Genomic DNA, 16,790 nt, shown 5'->3' with positions numbered 1-16,790 from the left:
GCATGCACAAAATTAGTATGAAGCTGACAGATCAACAGTCAAGGGATATTTTCTTAAGCCAAGGGAAACAACTGAAGCACTATTCTTGCTCTGAGTAAATGTAAAAAAAACATAGAGGTTATGTAACAATGTATATTTGTCATGCACAAATATAAGCAAAATGGTAGATTTTCTCAACTCAGGTTTTCAGTAACGAAATAAATGTGATAAGAAAAGATTTAAAAAATAAACATCTTAGGGGTAGTCCCATTGTTTTCATTAAAACAGGTAGATTCTTACCACTGTCTCCAGTTATTATGCTAAGGAGCCTCTCGGGTATGAAAGACAGATGTGAGAACAGTGTCAATATTGTCATTTGAGTTGCTGCAAAAAAGCAAATAAAACATTTTTCCGAACATGTTGACAAAGGGGAAAATGATCCGCAAGGAGAATTTCATGCAAGAATTCCAATTTTGTGTTTATGCTGCGACTGAAAATTATCCCCCAGAATCAGTGTGAACAGATAAAGAGTTAGAGGTCCAACTAACCTGAAGTCCTCCATCCATCCATCCATCCATCCATCCATCCATCCATTTTCTTTCACCGCTTATCTTCACTAGGGTCGCGAGCTGCTGGAGCCTATCCCAGCTATCTTCGGGCGGGAGGCGGGGTACATCCTGAACCGGTCGCCAGCCAATCGCAGGGCACACAACAAACAACCATTCACGCTCACATTCACACCTGCGGGCAATTTAGAGTCTTCAATCAAGCTAGCCTGAAGTTAAATGCAGCTAATTATGGTACAAACCCAATTAGACCAAAGAAAAACTGAGTCTGATGAATATTATGCATACCGGATATGTGTGTGTTGTGTCCTTAATAAAGTCCCAGATTGTTTTAACCTCCTACATTTTAATTCAAGGAGTGAGAGAGAAGAGGCAATGAGAGGGAACAAAAATGTTCATAAGTTCCTGACTTGTCCTCAGATAGGAATAATATCCTTCATACATTTGCAAAAATGGTGAAGGGCTAGCTGTGTTCCTCAGTATTTAAGACACAACATAAAGATTCACTGTCAGGTCAGTACGGCACAGCTCAACGCTCTCTGTGTTAAATACTTGAGCGTCTCCAGTGTGCAAGTCTGACCTTTACTGGAGATGTGGTGCTTGCTTGGTGTGGTGAAGCCCCTGCTGCCTTGACTGTTTACTGCCGCCACTCTGAACTGATACCAACGCTGAGGTCTCAGATCTGACAGTAGTGCATCCTCAGAAAGGGTCTAAAAATACAAACACATCAAATATATGAACAATGACATGCAAGGTTCCTTGTCTGTGTAATAATGGCTCCCTATGACAAGCGTAATGGAGGACTTAATGTTACCCTCTCAGTAAGAATGTGTAGCAAGGTAAAACAATGTTCCCACATAGCATGCATTTACAGTTTACATTGAAATCAGCATAATTTATTGTTTAATAACATTATAAACTTATTTAGTAACCCTAATTTGATCTGAATGCATTAATTAGACTCAGTTCAGTGAAAATGTACATTCATTGTTAGTCGTCTGCTCAAAACCATTCATAATCTTGGGTTTTAGCAACATCACGTTTGGGCTAATCACCAACCCCCCCCCCCAGTTACTGTGCCCCTCCCCCCCAAATTAGTTGAATCCCCCCTCCCACCGCCCACTGCAATGTAACCATACAAAGTGTTGAGTGAGCTGACTGCTTTCAAATTTAGCTTAGCATCTGGAACCTCCACGGCAATATGCGAGAAACGTATTTTCAGACCACAAGCGCACAATGCTCCATAAAATAAAAGGCCCAGTTGGTCTACCTGGCGTTTGAATGGCGTGACCTGAAAATGCACAAGCAAGTGGAAGCGCTGTGGATGCCGACACTGAATGCGTAATCCTTCTAAGGCTAAGACACGCGCCGTGGAAGACTTGTTTTATAACGCTAAAAGGAAGTAATTTATGGTGAGAACATTGGCACATATTCCATAATTCTGGACTTAAAAATGATGTCTGCAGAAAACAATGTATGGGCTGAAATATGTGCCAGCAGGAACTGCATTTGAATCATTTATATTTGAATTGAAATTACGACACTGGAATAATTGTGTTTAAAAAATTAATTTGAAAAACATAATAAGCGCCTTTTGATCTCTTTCTGACCATATGATGCATTCCACAAACGTTAAGGAAAGGAAGGTTAAGGAAAGGTCAAAATACTGTAGCTGGTTAGAAGATTTGGCTTTCATAGAAATTCCCCCCAAAATAGACTCAGTAGTAATTTAAGGCTTGTTTTCTGATTAAATACTCTATTTAATTTTCAGCCAGATTTTGGCCCGCCCACATTTTGGAGACGTCAGCCAGTCACAGCCTGACACGTAGATGGCAGGAGGGGAGAACATTTCCTCTTTGAACTTCTGTGTATTCTGCATACAGGCAATTTTTGCCTGGATTAAAAGTCTAGATGTTTTCTGTTGAATTAACAATAATGAGTGAAAACAGTAATTGTGAAAGATGTTGGAAGGTTTGTTGAAAAAAATAGAGGAAAGAAGATAGCCACGCCATGCCACATAAAATAATTCTTGCAAATTAATTTCATCAGACAGTATGTCACCCTAATTTTGTATTGATTGCAACACAAATGCCTCCCTATTTAAGCCCACATACGCCTCTGAAAATATCAGAAAAATTCGCCTGGTATTTATGATTTTATGGACACGTTTCCATATCAGCCACGTCGATCATCCCACACAAGGAAGTGCTTTGCAGATCATTTCCGCATACAGTATATACACGGCTTTCTTCATCTTAATTTTGTATTAACAGAACGTTGTGACATAGCAAGTTTTTCAAAATGACTAGCATACAACAAATATACGTGCTTAATAGATTAGTTTTGGCTTGTTTAATGAAAAAGAGTCAAAGAATGTCCAAGTGGACCTTGCATCCGTCTATTTTTATGCATGCAGCAATCGGAGGAAAACGTCTGGACACCCCAATCATACACAAAATATTAGCATTCACAATCATACTTGAAGGCAATTCAGAGTCTTGAAATCAGTTCACCGAGCAAGTATGTTTTGAAATGTGGGAGGAAGCTCGAGTACCCCAAGAAAACTCACACAATTCAAACCCAGAACATCTCTACTGTGACGTCCTAACTACTCCATCACTATGTAGCCCTTGCTAATGAACTGCTGTATATGAAAGTAAAGTGGAATGAAGACAAGCAATATTAATAAAAACACAGATTTGTCAAATTAATGGTTCAAATTGTCAAAGATTCAGATGCGGTGTGCAATAGCTGGCTTAGTGACACAAAGGCAAACACACAGACACGAGCCGTCATCTATTTAAGTCCATAATGAATGTTCAGTCATTCAGAGTCCATCGGTGGAACGATTGTGGCTACCAGTGGTTCCTTTTTAAGCTCTGCTTATTTACCTAACCTCACACAGGCACACACATGTGGATGGATACACAGTACACACTCACTCACCCATACATTCACACGAACAGTTTACCCTGGCAAAGTGTCAGGCAGGCTGGGGAAAAGGTTTAGACAGCGAGGCAGTAGACTGATGAGGTGGAAACTGTCTATCATCTCCAGAGTGAATTATGACGTTAAGATATGTTGCACAACCTTTCGAGGTTGTTAAACTGTTAAAAGGCAAAATCTTCGCCAATATCAAATCCTCAAAGGCAGGCCCGGGCTGAGAAATGAGAGTCTGGTCGTTATTTACCATGGCAACAGTGATCCATGGGGACGCATTATCTTCACTGGGGTGAATGCCCGTGTTCCAGCGTGACTGGAGCACGTAAACGACCGGCTCTATGCTGACATTGAACTTCGACACCCACATCACTTTTACCTGACCCACCGGGTCCTCCACAAAGCTCATATCTCTGCGGGGTTTCAGAGGAACACCTGCAAAAGAAAGAGAACACTTTTGATTTGTAATCATTCGCACAACTCCAATTTGTAATTCAGACAGTAAGTAATGTTTTAATGATCCATTTCTTCAGGCAGTGCTAATACTGTTTGCATTCATCACTAGAAAAGTGTCATTGCTATCGCGCCGAAACGTCTTAAACATTTGTCGGCATACAAGCACAATTTTCACAATTACACTACAGTACATTAAATTCCAAAGAAATTTGGATATAAAAATAAAGTACCTGCCAGATAATGCATGTTTACAACACCAGCAGATCTGAGAGTAATTAAAGCATTTGACCGTATTAAATGGGATTTTCAATCAAATTTAAATTGCAGCCAATTGGACAATGTGGATAAAATTTTAATTGAACCTGATTTGCTATTACAGCTTCTGAACTTGTGTACTAATATTAAAATCATGATTGATAAATTAATTATCAAATCAAGAGTATGATACGATATTCATAGTTTAATTAATTTCATTGTTTTATTTTACCCATTGGGGGGAAAAAAACATAAAAACGTGATTTTTAATTAACAAACGTGACTGGACAAGAGCAAGAAAATCAATTAAGCGGGGGTTACCTTTGTAAAGATTGGCTGGTGTTTGACATGTGTGTCCACATCCATTGAAGCAACACTTCCTGGGGGAAGGACAATGTTGGTCTAGTGAGCAGCTTTCCACACAGGCGGCTGCAAATCCAGTCGCACGTTGCGGTGGAGGGCAGTCACCCTGTCTGGATGACCTCAGAGATGTCAGAAAGTCGCTGCTGGTCACACACTCTGTCTGCTTCTGCTGAGAGCAAGAGGCACATAGTTTTTTTACCCACAAATAAATACAAAAACACTAACTCTCAGACATGTAGACATACACACACACACACACACACACACAGGTGCGCACGCACACATTCAAGGACACAACCAGACACATGAGCACACACTATTTTACCTCACAGGACTTCAGAGAAAGCATCTTGGTTTCCCAAAGCCCTTTGCATGGTTGAAGACACTTAATGTGAAAAAAGAAAACGAATTAGAATTTGTATTTTTTTATCTTTTTTTTTTTAACAAATGATCAAAAATGTAATTTCTATTAACCTTTAAAGTTGCTATAGTACTGTGTGAGAAAGGAAATTCAAAACTACAAATGGAGTATAAAATGAAATAAAATGTTGATTCTCGTCCCACTATGGACAAGAAGCAAAAGAAGATAAAGGAGATCGTATTTTTCTACGGCTCACACAACACACAAGAGGTTGACAGAACTGATGAATGATGGCTCTTTGCAAATCACAACCAGACACCATATAAAAATGAAGGTTTCGGCCCCAACCTCCATCCCCTCCTTCTCTATTTCTCTGTCTGTCTGTCTGTCCGTCTCCCTCGGCTACCCAGCGTTTCTGGCTTTAATTATTTCTGGCTTTCCTTCCATCACACTGATTTAAGGAGAACAAACAGAGCAAAAGGCCATAAGAGTCAACTTTAAACAAATAAATGGCCACTTCTTGATAGAGATGGCTTTACCAACAACTTCAGCTGTTTTAAATAAGCTGGTCATTTTTCCAATGACAACTGCACGCCATTGGGGTTTATCATTATTACAGTTGAGCAGTGGATTAGAGACATGAGTACGATGCCAAAATTGGGCTTCAAGAAGCATCAACAAAGCCAGTTCAAACCACATGTGCTTGAGTTCTTAACTAGTGGGATATAAGCGTTGGTGACAGCATGAAGCCTGATAGCTGCTTAGCATTTGGTTCATTTGATTTAACTCATGGGAGAAAATGTTTGGTTTCACTTAAAGCATATATGTCTACCTGAGGCCCGGGGGCCAAATTTGGCCCAGGATGTAATTATATTTGGCCTGCAAGACCATATCAAATGTGTATTAGAGCTGGCCCGCCAGTATATAGCACATGCGCCACTAATCTTAAAAAAAAACAGAATGCTTTGCTAGTGTGTTGGCCCATCAGTCGAGACCGGCGAGTGCCCCTTCCCTTTCTGTTGCAGTCGTTAGCAACTATGCTACCAGACTCCTCGAGCAAATTTACACTTCTCCTTCCCAAAAATGGCCAAATGAAAGATGGAAAACAGTTAACTTCCAAGACAGGTGGGAGGCAGATTGTCTGTTCACTAAAGTAAGAGACAGACCCATTTGTCGTGTGCAGAGCAACGTGGCTGTAGCAAAGAATGTAACATACAACACCAATTCCAATTAAGTTAGGACGTTGTGTTAAACATAAATAAAAACAGAATACAATGATTTGCAAATCATGTTCAACCTATATTTAATTGAATACACTCCAAAGACAAGATACTTAATGTTCAAACTGATCAACTTTATTGTTTTTAGCAAATCATTAACTTAGAATTTTATGGCTGCAACACATTCCACAAAAGCTGGAACAGGTGGCAAAAAAGACTAAGAAAGTTGAGGAATGCTCATCAAACACCTGTTTGGAACATCCCACAGGTGAATGGGCTAATTGGGAACAGGTGGGTGCCACGATTGGGTATAAAAGGAGCTTCCCTGAATTGCTCAGTCATTCACAAGCAAAGATGGGGCGAGGTTCACCTCTTTGTGAACAAGTGCGTGAGAAAATAGTCGAACAGTTTAAGGACAATGTTCCTCAACATACAATTGCAAAGAATCTACGATCCATAATATCATCAAAAGGTGCAGAGAATCTGGAGAAATCTCTGTATGTAAGCGGCAAGGCCGAAAGCCAACATTGAATGCCCGTGACCTTCGATCCCTCAGGCGGCACTGCATCAAAAAACGACAACAATGTGTAAAGGATATCACCACATGGGCTCAGGAACACTTCAGAAAACCAAGGTCAGCAAATACAGTTCGGCGCTACATCTGTAAGTGCAACTTGAAACCCGACTATGCAAAGCAAAAGCCTTTTATCAACAACACCCAGAAACGCCGCTGGCTTCTCTGGGCCCGAGCTCATCTAAGATGGACTGATGTAAAGTGGAAAAGTGTTCTGTGGTCCGACAAGTCCACATTTCAAATTGTTTTTGGAAATTGTGGACGTCGTGTCCTCCGGGCCAAAGAGGAAAAGAACTATCTGGACTATTATGGACGTAAAGTTCAAAAGCCAGAATCTGTGATGGTATGGGGCTGTGTTAGTGCCAATGGCATGGGTAACTTACACATCTGTGAAGGCAACATTAAAGCTGAAAGGTACATACAGGTTTTGGAGAAACATGCTGCCATCCAAGCAACGTCTTTTTCATGGACGCCCCTGCTTTTTTCAGCAAGACAATGCCAAACTACATTCTGCACGTGTTACAACAGCGTGGCTTCGTAGTAAAAGAGTGCGGGTACTAGACTGGCCTGCCTGCAGTCCAGACCTGTCTCCCATTGAAAAGGTGTGGCGCATTATGAAGCATAAAATACGACAACGGAGACCCCAGACTGTAGAACAGCTGAAGCTGTACATCCAGCAAGAATGTGAAGGAATTCCACCAACAAAGCTTCAACAAATAGTGTCCTCCGTTCCCAAACGTTTATTGAATGTTGTTAAAAGAAAAGCTGATGTAACACAGTGGTAAACATGACCCTGTCCCAGCATTTTTGGAACGTGTTGCAGCCATAAAATTTGAAGGGAATGATTATTTGCTAAAAACAAAAAAGTTTATCAGTTTGAACATTACATATCTAATCTTTATAGTGTATTCTATTAAATATAGGTTGAACATGATTTGCAAATCATTGTATTCTGTTTTTATTTATGTTTAACACAACGTCCCAACTTCATTGGAATTGGAGTTGTAATTGAATTAATGTTTTTTTAATGCACTTTATCAACTCCTAAGCAAGGACTGTTAATAGTTTAAAGTTTGGATTTTTATTGAAGGACATTCTTATTTTTTGGGGTTGTTTTGTTGTTGGCCTTTGAAAAAAGATTTACATCAGATTTACAGATGGCTGGCAACCAGTTCAGGGTGTACCCTGCCTCATGCCCGATGATAGCTGGGATAGGCTCCAGCACTCCCTTGTGAGGATAAGCGGATCAGAAAACGGATGGATGGATAATATTAAAGTTTTGTTGTTGTTTTGTTGTAGTTTGTTGTGATATGATCAACTTTAACACTACATTTCTGGAGAGAAGGGAAACATGCACACCGCAGTGATTTTTCATTAGATATTGAGTTTGGCCCGTGATGTTGTCCCAATTTTTAATTTTGGCCCACCGTGAATTTGAGTTTGACACCCCTGACTTAAAGCATCAAATTTTTTTTCCAGTTTGAAAAGAATAGCTTGGTGTTTAATGTTTAAAATACATGTTTAAAAACAAACAGTGCTGAAAGGTTAAATGCAAATGTATCGAACTTAGAAAAGTTAAATACAACTGAACTTTACTTGATTTTTCACATACCACTAGAGGGAGCCTATGTATCCCTATTCACGGCCAGGCCCGATTTCTTTCCCCTGTGAATAGCGGGGTCCACTGTACTTCTCTTGCTGTGTGTGTAACAAATACACACTACACACAGACACATGCATCCAAACCCGGACTTTGCATCCAAACCCGGACTCTCACTCTTTCTTTTGCCGCCACTTGGATTAGATACAGACATGTTTTGATTTGTCATTTACTCCCTTTTATCCGTCGCTCCCTCACCATTATTTCATTCTCCTCAATCCCTATGCCTTTTTTGTTTTTTGTGTTTCCTGTCTTCACCCCATCTCTCCATTTTCTTCCTCCTCCTTCTCCTCTTCCTTCTCCTCCTCCTCTCTCTCTTTCATCATCTCGTCCGCATAATCTCTCTGCTTCTCCAGTCTCAAATGTTTAACCTCCTTCTGTCTCATTTGAGACCAAAACCTCAAAACACAGAGGTTTTTGATTGGACCCAAACTAGTTTAGGAGTTGTATTTGGATTAAATGGTTTACAATGTTAAAACAGTTGTTTTTTTTTTTTTATGCTTTAGAGTGGATTGGAATGGATCGTGACCGGAGGTGGGTAGTAACGCAATACATTTACTCCGTTGCATTTACTCAAGTAACATTTTCCATAAACTGTACTTGTCAGAGTACTTTAAATGCACCATACTTTTTACTTTTACTTGAGTATTTACAGTGAGGCAAAAAAGTATTTAGTCACCCACCAATTGTGCAAATTCTCCCACTTAAAAAGTTGAGAAAGGCCTGTAATTTTCATCATAGGTATACCTCACCTATGACACACAAAATGAGAAGAATAAAAAATCCAGAAAATTACATTGATTTTTAATGAATTAATTGGTAAATTCCTTGGTAACATAAGTATTTGGTCACCTACAAACAAGTAAGATTTCTGGCTCTCACAGACCAGTAACTTCTTCTTTAAGAGGCTCCTCTGTCCTCCACTCGTTATCTGTATTAATGGCACCTGTTTGAACTCGTTATCAGTATAAAAGACACCTGTCCACAACTTCAAACAGTTACACTCCAAACTCCACTATGGCCGAGACCAAAGAGCTGTCAAAGGACACCAGAAACAAAATTATAGACCTGCACCTGATTTGGAAGGCTGAATCGGCAATATGTAAGTAGCTTGGTGTGAAGAAATTAACTGTGGAAGCAATTATTAGAACACGGAAGACATACAAGACCACTGTTAATCTCCCTTGATCTGGGGATCCACGCAAGATCTCACCCCGTGGGGTCAAAATGATCACAAGAACGGTGAGCAAAAATCCCAGAACCACACGGGAGGACCTAATGAATGACCTGCAGAGAGCTGGGACCAAAGTAACAAAGGCTACCATCAGTAACACACTACACCGCCAGGGACTCAAATCCTGCAGTGGCAGACGTGTCCCCCTGCTTAAGCCAGTACATGTCCATCTGAAGTTTGCTAGGGAGCATTTGAATGATCCAGAAGAGGATTTGGAGAATGCCATATGGTCAGATTAAACCAAAATAGAACTTTTTGGTAAAAACTCAACTTGTCGTGTTTGGAGGAGAAAGAATGCTGAGTTGCATCCAAAGAACACCATGCCTACTGTGAAGCATGGAGGTGAAAACATCATGCTTTGGGGCTGTTTTTCTGCAAAGGGACCGGCACGACTGATCCGTGTAAAGGAAAGAATAAATGGGCCCATGTATCGTGAGATTTTGAGTGAAAACCTCCTTCTTTCATTGAAGAGGGCATTGAAGATGAAACGTGGCTGGGTCTTTCAGCATGACAATGATCCCAAAGACACAGCTGAAGGAGTGGGTCTATAAGACGCATTTCAAGTTCCTGGAGTGGCCTAGCCAGTCTCCAGATCTCAACCCCATAGAAAATCTTTGGAGGGAGTCGAAAGCCTGTGTTGCCCAGCGACAGCCCCAAAACATCACTGCTCTAGTGACCAGTCCAGTGTGTAGTACCGCCTTTTGACCGAGAGAAGTCAGGATATGCTCCAGCTTGCTGCAAAGCTGAACATGATGAGTTGTATAGCTGATGGATAGATGAATGTTGGTCATTGAAATGTGTCATATATAGTAATGTGTAATAATTTGATAATAATGGATAGTAAATTCTGTTCACACTTGCAATTTGTTATTCTGGTCCATACTAAAGTGAAGAACATATTGTTCACACTGGTATCAGTAACATTGGACCAAATGTTGCTCAGTAAAAAGCAAATGGATAAAGTCAAAGCTCATTTAGACAGTGTTTGTGGTGTATTGTGTGATAAAAGTGAAACTTCCAAAACTATAATGCTGTTTGTTGAAATATGCTACGAGATGGTGCTTCTGAAAAGTATACTGAAAGTCATTTAATAAAAAAATACATATATAAGAATGGTTGATTTATTGCCAGAGGGGAAATTAAAGTTTCCCTCAGATGTACAGTATATATTGCATTCTGTGTATTAAAGCACACAAAGAACCAGACCACACACATGCAAGGAAAGACAGAAGAGTGATTGGGCACGCAAGTACTATGGCCCTCCTGAACTGGGTGTGGGGGTTTTGTGCCTTGCTCAAGGGCTCTTTTTTCAGTCAGAATTCATGCTTGTTTATTTTTTTATTTTGTGTCCATTTTAGGTGTTAAAACTGTATCATTTGCTGGTGTGTTCAGTGAGCTGTTCAAGGACCTGCACTATTTAGTTTTTATAGTGATATCATTTTATATCATCCTCTGTAGCACCTGTGCTTTGTTTTAATGAAAAAAAAAGTTGAGATACAGCTCTGCGAAAAAAACACTAGAGAATGAGATAAACCATCATAGAACTCTGAATGAAGTGCTTTAACTTGAAACACAATACTTTCATTTACATCCCAGTATCACAATCTTCAAAGTGCGGCACAGTCTTCTTCTACAATGTTTGGAAAGAGGAGACACCTAACGTTAATGCATTAAGGTTAAGCCACTTTTGGCATGTTCACAGAATAGACCTCACACTCTCAAATGTCACTAGCGAACTGTAAATCACTAGTACATTCACTTGTATTTATTTGAGCGAGTCTGAGAGACTCTTTTGGCCTTGAACGCAACATGAAGACTTGAGGTCAGAGGTTAGAGATGTTGCAGTTGAACAAAGCAACACACTGTAGCAGCCGAGATTAATGACTGCGTATACAATACTTCTGAATGCTGGTATAGTTTGCATATGGGTATCAGTAAAATAATTAATCACAGGAGCTGATACAGACACACGCACACAACACCTTGTCTCACTGCCCTCCACTGACTACTCCTGCTGTTTTATAGCCTCACCTGCCACGATAGGGGGATGACAGCCACACTCAGCAAAAGGGAATGGAGGAAATGGGAGAGGGTGGAGTGGAGTGGAGGGAGATGTGGTTTCAGCTTGGAAGAAAGCAGAAAGGACTGTCAGTTGAAAAGGAGAGAGGAGATGAAAGACAAACAGTGCAACAGGTCCACAGGAAAGCTGGCAGAGAGGTAGAGTGAGACAAAGATGGCCACTGACCACGTGTTCCCTTTCCATCAACTGTGTGGGGGCCATGTAAGAAAATGGTTCAGAGCTTTTGAAACCGTACTGAGACCATCTCTTGCAGAACGTTTCGGACTGGTTGATTTGGTCCACAGCAGAGGTTGAGTAGAGTAGCCAAAAGTTGCACTCAAGTTTGAGCACTATTACTTTAGAAAAATATGACTCAAGTCAAAGTCAAAAATGGCCCTCCAAATAATTACTTTAAATACTACTGAATGGAGAAAAAAACTACTCAAGTGCTCAGTAACTGCATGGCGTGTAATTTCTTATTTATATATATTTTTTAATCAGCATGAACATAAAATGGAAAAAAATACATAAACAGGATTGTGCAACTTCAGATATTGTCCAGCAATATGTTGTCACCCATCAGAGGTCGCCACACCAATGATTTATTTTTATACAGTTCTTATGCCGGATGTCTTGAAGCAACCCACCAATTTTTTAAGGCTTTGGACCAGCAGTGGCCGGGTATTGGTATTGGAGCACTGACCTGAATTTAAACCTGAACGGTCTTCAATAAAGGCAGCAGCATGTACCATTACACTATGACTGTGGTGGCCTTTAAATACGCACTGTTTACTTTGAACAGACTCACTTATCTTTTAAGAACTTCTTAAACGGTAAGGACAGAATATGGGAAATTGCCTTGTGCTTTGTGTATAAAAGAAATATAGTAGGTGAAATAATAACTTACGGTTGCAGGCTTGATACCCGCTGACCAAAATATGGACTTGAGACTGATAGTGAGTCCACGTCCTGAGCACTACACTCTTGATTTATGAAGTGTCATGGGGTTCATGGCACTGAGATGAGGAGAAACCAGGGCTCCACATATGGCCGGCTCCATTCTTTAATGCGGCCCGCTGAGCATTTACATGATCAAGAATTCTCTTTTATTTGTTGCATTAATTTAACTGTTTAAGGCCTAATCGACGCCTTTATTATTTGGTTGTATTTATATCTGACTGGTTAGGTTTTTTTAATTGCTTTTAATAGTCAATTAAAAGGCTATTTCCTTCCACCCCATAATATATCAGATTTTTAAACCATATTGTTAGTTGTGTTAGAATTCAAACAGTCTAAAGCATGCTAAATGCTTTGAACTTCACATCAGTGTTATAGTACACATTATTATTATTATTATTCTTATTATTATTATTGGTATTATTATTGGTATTATTATTATTATTATTATTATATATACTCCAGCATGCCCACGTTATATTCAACTCCAGTTTAGTGCTCCTTTTCATCGCCTAATCAACATTTCACTGTAATGACAATAAAGTTCTATCGTAATATGCATATGACAACAACAAAAAATGCCTGATATATTATACACGCATAGTAGACATGTATCTATTAGGCTTTTCCTTTTTACACTTTAAATTATAATAGTTACATCATTTAAAATGGTCATATTTTAAATTGGTTGATATGTTATCTTATAAATTAGAGACTATGTTAAAAACAACGCCATATGATTTGTTTTGTAAGTGTACATAAATTGCCAATGGAGGGAGGTGGTGCCATATAAAATCTTGCTTAGGGCGCAACATTAGCTAGGGCCAGGTTTGATCCAACTTCTTTATTCGTGGACATCCCACTACCTCACAGCTGGTACACATTATTATTTTGTAATTGTATGTGTGAGAGCTGTATGTGTGTGAGAGGACAGTGATAAAGTGTGTGTGTGTGGGGGCAGAAAAGATTAATCTGAGTGAGGGCTGGAGTTTATGCTTGGTGAGTGAGTGAGTGAGTTTTCCATGGATTTGCTGGTGATGCGACACAAAGCATATGTGTTCATGTAACACTTGTCCGGCGTGTGTCTTTGATATAGAAAGTCTGTGAATTGATGTAACTGAAGGACAGATAAAACATGACAGCACATGAGACCCATCTTACCAATATCAGCTGTGTCATTATTGCTCCCCCTTGTTCCCTTATTCTGTAAAATGGAAAACAACCTTTGTAATATGAGCTATTTATGTTCCTGAGTTATAACTAATGCCCTTGTATTTGACATTTTGTAGATAAGGATCTGATACAAATGTTTCATAATGTGGTAAAAATATATGGTCAACTTCCGGGACAGCCATCTCCAAGATCCTGGAGTGTGTGGAATGTTTTGTAAGTTCATCCAAAAGAACATATGTGAAGTCAAAGGTCCCTGATTTCTGTTGTACTTCATCCCAAAAGTGCTTTGACGAAGGTCATTTTTTTCCCCACACCAAACCATGTTTGCATAATCATTAGTTTTAGTTTAGGGACAGACAAAGTTTTATTGATTGTTAAGAATCCATTCAATTGTGATTGTTGATGACTATCTAGCTACTGTATGGTAACTCTCCCATGCAGCATTGATCTACTTATTACTGGCATTGAACCAGAGTACAGAACAATATGAGACAGATGACCCTATTCTTTAAAAAATACTATTAAAAAACAAAAAAATTTCTAAGAAGTGACTGTCCATTTTCCCCATGGTCAATGGAAATGTAGTCAAATGCCTATCCATAGGTTTCACAGTAGAAAACAAATTGTGCGTGTTTGTGTTTTTGCAAATACAGTATGAGCATTTGACTTTAGCCGGTACAACTTCCTTGGAACAATGCATGTTATGTTCAGTGTGTATTAAAAAGCATCTGGTTGAGTATAGTTCTAACATATCTGCCAAAAGTCTTTATGAGATCTTCAAAAAGAATTAAAATGATTGACACTAAGGCATAACGTGGTTTGAATACTACAGTAACAGCCCTGAAATGGATTTTATTTATATTTGTGAAAAGGTACAAAAATCACATTGTGTTGTAGAGTGTTTTTCTGCTGACATACCTGCATCTTCATCAAATGGAAAGTCATCATCAAGCAAATCATCATACCTGATGATAAAGACTCATTAAAAGTGGTCCTAAATGAAATGGCATCCGTTGGTGGTATAATAGCTACAGTATAATAAATTCCCATGGAGACCTACTTTAGTGCTGTCTATTGTTGGACCATCCAGGGTGTGTTGTGTGCAGTGTTTGTACAGACTTGGTAACTAATGCAACCACTGAGTTGTCATGTGGCCCAGTAGATCATATCTGAGAGCAGATACTGCACCCGACATTGGTTTCTGTTGGTTTTTGGTCATAAAACTGTCCACAAAAATGTTTTATGGCTGCATTCTACCTGATATAAATACTGTGTGTGAGATTTAACCCAATGCGATGTTTTGTACAGTCCGGTATCCCCCACGAGGAGTTGACCTGTTTACCTCCATATTTATTTTGAGATTTACATCACACTGCATTGGAAGGGGAGGGGGGGGCGGGTTGTCCAATGATGCAGATTTGTAGCAAAGAATGGAAAATGACAAAAATGAAATATGACTTTCAGCTGGGAAAAAGTGATATAAAACCTGATGAACCTGAATAGAAGCGCATCTGCTGGAATACTTTTCAAAGGATCGTACGCTGGTTAAGCAACATTAAACGTAGAGAGAGTTCACAAACACTAAAAGAAGCATTATTTCATCTATTCAAGTATTCTAACGTTATGATGAAAGTATGCATTATTTACACATCTTAGTAAAGTGCCCCAACAACACAAGTGTTGCTCAGACACCAAATAACAGAGCAACCTTGGAAGATTATCAGATATAAACCCAACCAACATGTTGCGTGACTACAATTAAGTTCACTGAGGTTAGTTCAATGTTGTAGTTAAACAGTGTGTGTACTTACCTGGGCACAACGTCTGTGGTTCTCACACCAAACGAGAACTCGGTCAGTCTAAGGGAAGAAGACAAAAGCAATTTAAAGAGATAAAAAGCGATGAAAAAGACCCTTCATGTAATCTTCTGTAGTTGGCAAAGAAAAGGTCAGTGCTAAAAGTTGCTTTTCACTAAGCTAAAATGACAATTGATCATGTGTCATTTATGCTTGTCTCTCACCATTTACACAATCACGGGTCACACATTCTGTCTATGTAATTTACAGGTAGAAAGAAAGCAAAATAGTGCTGCTAAAAGAGAACATTACATAACCTGACCCATTACGCAGACAGACACACTAAACTGTTATGCTCTGAGTACAAAATAAACAAACGGCTGAAGACACTGTATGTGGTCAAACACTGTCACTAGGTAGGAGTTATCCTTATGTATGTGTGTGTACAGTTGTTGCATGGTGAGTGAAGTCAGCCATAAATGTGGCTGCCACACCATTATTACAACTACTGTGACAGATGGTGGCACAAATACTTAACCTATAACAAAATAAAAACTAGTCGACTTGGACCACAATAATAAGAACAGTGCTATGAAAACATATTTATGCTGTGATACTGCATACACAAATAATTTGAAACTAGTGGATCATGCCCACATTCTAACATTAAATCTGTTGCTAAATTTGAATGTTTTTAAAAGGTTGGGGATTTATTCACGTCTTCTTAATTAAACATATTTTTTTATAATGACCAGCAGGCGGAGACACCACTTGATACAAAAAGGATGACAGCTTGCAAAAAAATAATTAGTTTATTATTTGTTTAATTAACTTTTACACTGATGCTTTCCTTTTAGGTTAAAATAAAATGCTTCGTCACCATAATTGTGTGAAGCCTCCATCCAGGATCAAAATAACTACGCCATCATAGCACCATGTGCACATATTGTATTGTGAACCTGTCTGTTGCCATGTGCTTGACAAAGAGAAAGAGAGAGAGAGAGAGAGAGAGAGAGAGAGAGAGAGAAAGAGAGAGAGAGAGACAGAGAGACCTTTTAATGCCGACAAAGCCTTCTCCTGAATGAGCTGTATTTAGCCACAAACTGGCACATCACTTAGAACACACGCGCACACACGCACGCACTTCTGTTTTTCTCCTTCAATAAGCAGTCATTGTGACTCTGGTGTAAAGGGTTA

The 16,790-nt window shown here is 39.3% G+C and overlaps 1 protein-coding gene across 13 annotated transcripts in view; it reads right to left on the bottom strand.

Annotated features, from left to right (window-relative positions):
* anos1b (anosmin 1b) overlaps window positions 1–16,790 on the bottom strand; it is a 39,610-nt gene that overhangs the window by 9,509 nt on the left and 13,311 nt on the right. For 2 of the 13 annotated variants that reach the window (XM_061684565.1, XM_061684578.1), the window contains exons 2-6: window positions 15,609–15,656; window positions 4,885–4,944; window positions 4,518–4,728; window positions 3,736–3,920; window positions 1,126–1,255 (exon numbers count right to left, since the gene is read on the bottom strand). In XM_061684565.1, the coding sequence (XP_061540549.1) occupies window positions 1,126–1,255; window positions 3,736–3,920; window positions 4,518–4,728; window positions 4,885–4,944; window positions 15,609–15,656 (634 nt within the window). Of the gene's footprint in view, window positions 1–1,125; window positions 1,256–3,735; window positions 3,921–4,517; window positions 4,729–4,884; window positions 4,945–9,057; window positions 9,571–13,785; window positions 14,296–14,715; window positions 14,763–15,608; window positions 15,657–15,817; window positions 15,874–16,790 lie in introns of those variants that run through there. The other 11 variants (XM_061684575.1, XM_061684577.1, XM_061684572.1 and 8 more) reach the window with 11 other exon arrangements.

The sequence above is a fragment of the Phycodurus eques genome, chromosome 8, assembly GCF_024500275.1.
Source record: "Phycodurus eques isolate BA_2022a chromosome 8, UOR_Pequ_1.1, whole genome shotgun sequence".
Taxonomy (NCBI): Eukaryota; Metazoa; Chordata; class Actinopteri; order Syngnathiformes; family Syngnathidae; genus Phycodurus; species Phycodurus eques.
The sequence above is the reverse complement of the archived record's forward strand: the minus strand, read 5'-3'. Positions and strand labels throughout refer to the sequence as shown.